General features: G+C 31.9%; 1 protein-coding gene across 1 annotated transcript in view; it reads left to right on the forward strand.

Annotated features, from left to right (window-relative positions):
• The window catches only part of LOC117180641 (N-acetylneuraminate lyase-like), a 7,744-nt gene extending 1,504 nt beyond the window's left edge, over positions 1 to 6,240 (forward strand). Inside the window, exons 2-5 of the mRNA XM_033373132.1 lie at positions 1,018 to 1,094; positions 3,442 to 3,587; positions 5,953 to 6,121; positions 6,203 to 6,240. Of these exons, the coding sequence (XP_033229023.1) occupies positions 1,018 to 1,094; positions 3,442 to 3,587; positions 5,953 to 6,121; positions 6,203 to 6,240 (430 nt within the window). The remainder of the gene's footprint in view (positions 1 to 1,017; positions 1,095 to 3,441; positions 3,588 to 5,952; positions 6,122 to 6,202) is intronic.
• Positions 6,241 to 8,167: the final 1,927 nt, after the last annotated feature.

Raw genomic sequence — 8,167 nt, forward strand, 5'->3', positions numbered from 1 at the left:
GAATTTTCGAAAACTGATTTTCAAGCCATCAGAGGCCAACTCGAGCGGCCTGAAGCGGCCAGGCAAATTTTATGCGTGGTTATAGAATCCGGAGTCTCAATTGTTGTTCCCTAATTGTTTAAGCAAATTCTAAATATTATAAACAATATGAGTGTTTAAATAATAATTTTTTTCAATGATTCAAAAATCACCTAGAGATATGGATGAGAGGCCTTCAACGATACCTTCAGTTTTTTTCTGGGACAATTAGTTCGTTCTGGCTATATGTCTGAATATAAAAATTTATTTGAAAAGGCTTTTTCGGCATTCAGTGAGAGTGGAGGGGTTATAAACAATATTTGATGGATAAAGTGTTAACTTTGTTTGTTTATTTTAAGCTTAAAATAATATTATTTTTATTTAGTTTGAGTTATCAGGTTTTACTTAACATTGTTGTACATTAAATCGTGAAAAACGAAAAAAAAAATTATAAAAATTCTATTTGTTTTAATCATTATTTTTTTTCGTTCATTCAAAAATCATCGAGGGGTATTTTATTGAAGTATGCAGTAATATACTTGAAAATATTTTGGAGCTTTTAGGTTTGTTTATATTGCGTTCCCATTTGCTTATAACAATCAAATTGTTTAAAAATCATTCTTTTTTAATAATTCGAAAATCACCTACAGGTATGGCTGAGCCGAATTCAGATATGTTTTTATTTTTTTGATTGGACAATTAGTTTTGTTTAAATAAATTCCCCAATTTTCAAATCTATATGTATAGCTAAATTCAGGGTCGTAAATATTTTACAAAATTATACTTTTCTCCATTTAATCACCATTTAATCGTGATGCGTAAACAAACCAATTTAAATTACCTATTATTGAAGTCGATATATTCTATTTTCATATTTTATTTTTCTGTATCTTGAAAAAGTAATTTCTAGTTAAGAGAAATACACATACTCTAATTATTTTATTTATACATTGTTTATTATAATCATAATCTTAAAAGTAATTTTTATTCTAATTTTAGTAAACAATTGCTAAATTTGTCAGTTATCCCGGAATATGCGAAATATCTTGCAGAAGGAGAAGTCAAAGCGGTACTTGGTACGTACTAAAAATAATATAATTTATTATTATTTATCTTACTAATATTATTTATTTATTATCATTTACTATTTAACGTTATTTTCCCTCACTTTTCCTACTTTTTCGTCCCTTATTTCTCATACTTTCCCTCATTCAACTCACTTACTTCTCTTACCACTACCTTCCCATTTTTCCTTACTTCCTATACTTAGCTTTCTCTCATTGACCTCACTTTTTCTACGGTTCTTTCCATATGCCCCTAATTTCCCGTAGTTCTCCCTAATTATTTCTTAATCCAGCAGCTAACACGTTCGTTCTACTTCTTCCCTTCCCCAGCCCTTACTTTGCCTTCCCTAATTGCCCTCATTTATAATCATTTCTTCTGCTTCCCCTCGCTTCTTTACTCTTCTACACTTATTTCATATACTTCTCTTGACTTCCCGTACTCACTCTTTTCGCATTTTCCATTATTGCCCTTCAATTCCAATAATCCTCCTCTCCTAATTTCCCTTTTATTCCCTTATTTACTTTCCATACTTCGTCTCCCTTAAATTCTCTTACGATTCTTAATTTCCTATTGCTTTCCCTACTAATCCTAACCTTATGTCCCTACTCCCTCTCTTTTTACCCCCCCCCTGTTCCTCCTTAACTTCCCTTACTATCATACTTCATGATGCCTCGTGTTTCCCAAGTCTCTTTACTTTTTCAACCCTCTTTACTTTTTTTACTTCCCCTTTTTTCTCACACTTTATTTTCTATAATTTGCCCTTACTTATTCTACCTTTCTTCCTCTACTTACAGTACTTGCACTCTTCTCATTTCTCCAGCTTCACTTCCCTTATTTTTCCTATTTTTCCATCTTTTATTTGCTCTAATTCCATTTTCCTATTGCTTACTACTTCCCTTCTCTCCCTGTCCTCACTTTTCCTGACTTTCACTACTTACATACTCCTAATCTCCTATCACTTCATCCACTTCTTCTCCACTAATTTCTTCTCGTTTACCCTATCCCTTAATTTTTGAAACATTCTCCTGCTACTCATTCCCTTATTTTGCATCACTTCTCTTACTGCTTCACCCCTTATTTGCCATAAATTTCCAGACTTACCCTCATTATTTTCCTACATTTATTCTGTTTTGACTTCTCTGATTTCTTCTAGCTTCGCTTACTTCCCTTTCCTAATTTCCATTTATTTCAGATACTTTGCCTATCCCTTTTTCGTAGAACCTCCGCTAATAACACATTACTCATTTCACAGTACTTCTGCTCACCCTCTCATTATCTTTCTTAATTCCTCTTCTTTTCTCATATTACTTCTTACTTTTCTCACGTTTTCTTATCGAATTTCCTTTCTACCCTACATTTCCCATAACTTACTCTACTTATCCTCCCCACCCTGTTCCCTCATTTCCCGTAATTACCCTTTATTCAGTTCTGCTACTTCACCTTGCAGCTCGTGATTCCCATTCGCTGATTTTTTATGATAACTACTTCAAACCGACTCCTTATTTCCCGTTACTTCTCTCACATTCCTTTTACTCTTTTTTTCTAAATTCCATACTTGCTCTTAGTTCTCTTCACTTCATTTACGTTATCTTTCCTTATTATATCCCCCTCCATTCTCTTATTTCCAATATTCTTCCTTATTTTCGATCACTTATATCTTATATTCCTGCTCCTTCTCTTTTCCAACGCCCTATATTACCTTATTATCACTCAACCCTATACTTTATGTTGCCTCGTATCCCCAATTTCCTTCACTTTTTTCCACCTTCATTTTTTACACTCCCTCTCACTTCTCATACTCCATTTTCTATCATTTTCCTTCACTTACTCTACCTTTCTTCCCCTAATTGCACTTCCTTCATTTCTCCTTCTTCACTTCCCTTATTTCACCTAGTTTTCCATTAACTATTTCTTCTAATTTCCATTCCATTACAGCCCAAAACTTTCCTAATTTTCTTGCCCTCACTTTTCATAGCTTCCACTACACACATACTCCCGATTTCTTGTCACTTCTTCCACTTTCCCATCACTTACTTCTTCTCATTCACCCTACTTCACGTACTTCATCTCGTATTCATTCACATTCCCTACATTCGCTCCTCACATTTCACAGTACACACGCCTTCTCCCATTTCCTCCTCCCCTCATTTTCCCACTCATCAACCCGTTATTTGACATAATTTCAAATACGCCCCTTAATTACCGTACCTAATATCCCCTTATTTTAACTACTTTTCCACCCCTTATTTCCTTTCACTTCCCCTGTTTCTTCTCCTCCAAGTTGTCCACATACTTCATAAGTGGTCCCATACTTCCCATAAAAACTTCATAATTAAGTTTTCTAATTTAAAAAAAAAGTTGCTGGTACAACCGGAGAAGAGCCAGCATTGAGTGTAAAGGAAAGGAAAAAACCTACAGAGGTTTGGGCAGAAGCTGTTAAAACGACAAAACAACATGTAAGGGTTCAAATTGGAGGTGCCCCATTTCCCGATGTTTTAGAATTGGTAAATAATTTCTAACCCAGCTCTGCTAAAATTTATTTTAAAATTATTTTTGATTGATATTGAATTTATCTTTTATTACATTATCGGAATGTGGCGAAAATAATTATTTCTCATGAAAGATGTATTATTAATGGGTTTAAATTCAAATTTATTAACAAAAAGCGAACAAATTATTTCGTTTCAACAATTTATTTAAATTGAGTTTTTATTAATATTTATGTGTTTGAAAAATTTAGTTTTCAATGAGAGGCCGTTCATATAGTACGTTTATTTTAGCTTTGCAACCCCCCCCCCTGCAGTAAATGTCAGAATCGTTCGCTAAACACGGATTGCAAAAATATTTTGCGTTTATTCATCAATTTTTGACCAAGAAAGATTACTTAAACAATAAATTTGAAGTTTTAAGACAATAATTGACTTTTTAACAAAACAGTTTATTGTTTAACTTACCAAGATGTATTTTTAACCAAGTGGTCGAATTTTAATACAAAACAAAAATTAAATTTTATCCAACACTGTTACATTTTGAACTAAATTGTTGAATTTGAAACAAAAAAGGTCACTTTTCAAGCATAAGGGATGAATTTTAGATTCAAAAGTTTAAATTTTTAAGAAAACAGTTGAATTTTTGGATTTTCGTACAAAAAGACTTAAAAAAATAGTTGAATTTTCAAGAAAATAATAATTAAACCTTCAAGAAGATAGTTTGACTTTGTAAGCGAAAAGCTGAACCTTAAAGTAGTTGTCGTGCCAAAAGTCAGATGTCTAAAAAAATTAGTTTTTCTAGGATGTTACGAATCAAAATATTATAACTGATAATATTTTAAATAAAAACCATGATATATTTTTTTAAACTGTTCAAATTGAGACAAAAACAACATTAATTTTAACCAGTTTTCTTGCCATTGAATTTTTTCTGATCGTAGCTTCGTACCAATGTTTTAAAAAATGATTGCATTTTAATAAATAACGGCTTTTTTTTTCGGTGAAACATTCTCTACAACAAGACTGTTTCCAATTTTGAAAGTAAATTTTTGTATGACTGAAATTTTCAGAACAGTTTTTTGTAACAAAACACTTTTGAAACAACTAATTATATAGTAGTATTATTGAGTTATTTTAAAAATTGGAAAACGTACAGTTGTAGAGAATAATCTTCCAAAGAAAATTTGCCATCATTTATTAAAATGCAATAATTTTTTTTAAATTGTAAAAAGCGACGGTCAGCAGTAATTTAATTGCAAAAACACGGTTAAAATAATTTTTGTTGTTGTTGCGAATAGTACTTTTTCTTATAAGAAATGTTTTTCATTCGAAATGATATTAGTTCTTATATTTTGATTCATTAAATCATAGAAAAAATATTTTTTTTTCAGATTTTATGACACTTGTGGCAAGGCAACTAACTTAAACCTAAGACGATAAAGTTTCAACCAGCAGGACTAATTTTTCGCCATAAGACGAATTTATAACAAAATGAATATACTTTTTGCCAAATAGTTTAACTTTCAACTAAAATAAATAAAAGTATAGCTGAAAATAGAACAAACAAAATAGTTTAATTTTTAAATAAATAACCTAATTTTTATTCAAATAGTATATTATTCTTCCAAAATAGTTGAATTTTTAACAATAAAGTCAATTTTGAAACATATAATTTAATTTCCAATCAAGAAGAGTAATTTTTCAATAAAGAAGATTATTTCTTTACTAAAAAAGAAAAAATTCTACAACATTTTTTAATTTTTCACTAGAAAATATTAATTTTAATTAAAAATATCTATTTAATTAAATACTAGAACTTTTAACTAAAAAATATGACTTTCTATAAAGGTCTGGCTAAAGCTCTACTTTTTACTCCCCAAGTAGTAAAAAGGGAGGTCAGAGGTGAATAATGAAAATTATACATCTATGAGCTCGCATTTCACGATAATCAGCCCACTCAACTTAAATATACAAGAAAATTTTTGTTTCGGATAATAGAATTTTGTGGTAATTTATGGAAATGTACCATATATAATTGATCAAATTACCGCAAGTTACCAAAAATTTCCAGAAATTTGAAAAATTAATTTTGGGTAATTTATAATGAGTTACCATATTAACTGTAAAATTACCATAAATGATTAAAAAATTTTATAAATATGCGGCAATTTATAGACATTCTTAAATTGAAATTTTTGCTAAAACTCGTACTGAAAACATACACTGGTCAAAAATGTCCCTCTTCTCCCTTAGGAGCATAATTTATGCTATTATCCAAAAAGAATGGAACTTTCTTGTGTTATTGTTTTATTTTCATTTTATTTCTGCCAAAGAATAGAAGTCACATGTATCACAATTTGTTTTTTATTTCTTTTTTTAGGCAGGACATGCAGAAAAAATAAAAGTTGGTTCTATACTTTTATTATCAGAACTATTCTTTAAACCATTCGATGAGAAAGAATTAATTAGTTACTTAAAAGCTGTATCAGATGTCGCTCCAAATACACCATTATTGTATTATCACACTCCAAAACAAACAAATATATACAGTAAGTTTTTGAAATTTTCCGATTATTATTTAATTTGAATTTATTGTATTTTTGAAATTATTTTTTTTATTCGTATTTTAGTCCACATGGGACAATTCTTCGAAAATGTGGGAAATTAGGTTCCTACACTAGTTGGTGTAAAATTTAAAAGTCCTGATATATTGGAAGCTGTTCAAGTTGTAAAAGCCGACAATCAACGTTTTTTTTAGTTTTTTTTAAGGGGCGAAGAGGTGAAGAATTAAAAAATACAATATTTTAGTTTAATTTAGCATCAGCCAAGCATACTTCCCGTTCCCCAATTCACCTTATTTCTCCTACTGTCTTCTCCTTATTCCACCAGGCTTTTCATTCTCGCCTCCTTACATTTATCCATTATTTCCTGTCCTTCCTGACTGCTAATTCCCTGCCTCTTTATTTCACTTAAGTCCTTGTTGCTAACCCTACTCATACTCGTTTGCCCTTACTCAACTGGTCTTCATCTCCTCAACAACCCAAAATGCCCTTACTCTTCCACTTCTCACACTCACTCTAACTTTCCAGACTTACCCTCTTATTATTTCCCCACATTCATTGTACTTTGACTTCCCTGATTTACTCTTACTTCGTTTACTTTCCTCCCCTCATTTACCTTCTTTTCCTCAACTTGCCTTACCTTATGTGCCTTCTTTTCACCTACTGTCCCTATCCTCGTTTTCTCGCACCGCTAGTAATTTTCCATCACTTATTTCACAGTATTTCTCCTTCTTACTCCCTCCTTATTTTCCTTACCTCTGCTCCTTTTTTCTTATTACTTCTCACGTTCCTTACTTTTATGCATCGAATTCCCCTTCTACCCTTTATTCACCATCACTTTTTCTACTTATCCTCCCCTAATGTTTTTGCCTAATTTTCCTTACTTCACCTCACTTTTTAGACCCAACCTCATTGCTCGTATTTCCCAAACCATAATTTGGTCTCACTTCGGCTACCTTCTCACCTATTAGTTCCCTTAATTTCCTCTGGTTTGCATTACTTTGTCTACCCTTATTTCTCCTTCTACACTTCTTTCATTTTTCCTACTCCCTATTCCCTCATTTCGCCCAATTACCTTTCCCCACTCGCCCACTACTTTTCTAATTACCCTCCACTTATTTCTCCTATTTCACTATGTATTTCATAATTTCCCTTTCCTCACTTTTTATGAATTCCACTTCTAAATCACTCCTAATTTTCTGTCAATTCCCCCGCTTTCCTTCTACTCCTTTTCCCTTTACTCCATACTTACTTGTATTTCTCAGCAATTCCCCTACTTGATCTCCTCTTATTATCCCTCCCTTCTTTCTCTTGCTTCCCTTATTCTCCCTTATTTTCTTTAACTTTCCCTAAGTTCCCTTCTCCCATTTCCTATGAATTCTGTTACGTCTCCCCTCATGTCATTACTCTTGCTCTTAACTTTCATTACTTTTCCCACTTTCCTTACTTCCCACACTCCCCTTACTTATTTTTCCGACCCCCACTACTTCCTCTCAGAGAATTGTTGCTTCTAATTTGGGTTATAAACTAATATTTGATTAAAAATATTATAATTATAATTTTAAAACTTGTAGCAGTAATTTTATTATATATATTATGAAATTATCGCTTCTCCTGCTAATCCTCACCTTATAACCCTGCTCCCTCTCCTTCCACCACCCTCCTTCTTTCCTTTATTTTTAGTTACCCCCATCATTCATATTGCGTCATTTTCACCCAGTCTTCCATACCTTATTTCTTCTAATTCTCCTTTTATTATTGCCCACTACTTTTCTACCATTGTGACCTACCCTAATTTTTTCTTAGCTACCCTACATCCTATCCCCTTATTTTTTATCAGTTTTCCTACTTCTCCTTCCCTTCTTTTGCATCACTTTCTTCTGTGTGTTCCTTCTTCTTTTCTTCCTGTGCTTCTTAACCCTTCCTTTCTACAACAACCCCTATGTCCGCTATATTTCTCTTCATTATCCTCACTTGTCATACTCGCCTTCTGTAATATCTGCTTACTTCAACTACTTTGCTTTCCTTTAATTC

Source organism: Belonocnema kinseyi, chromosome 1 (genome assembly GCF_010883055.1).
Source record: "Belonocnema kinseyi isolate 2016_QV_RU_SX_M_011 chromosome 1, B_treatae_v1, whole genome shotgun sequence".
Taxonomy (NCBI): Eukaryota; Metazoa; Arthropoda; class Insecta; order Hymenoptera; family Cynipidae; genus Belonocnema; species Belonocnema kinseyi.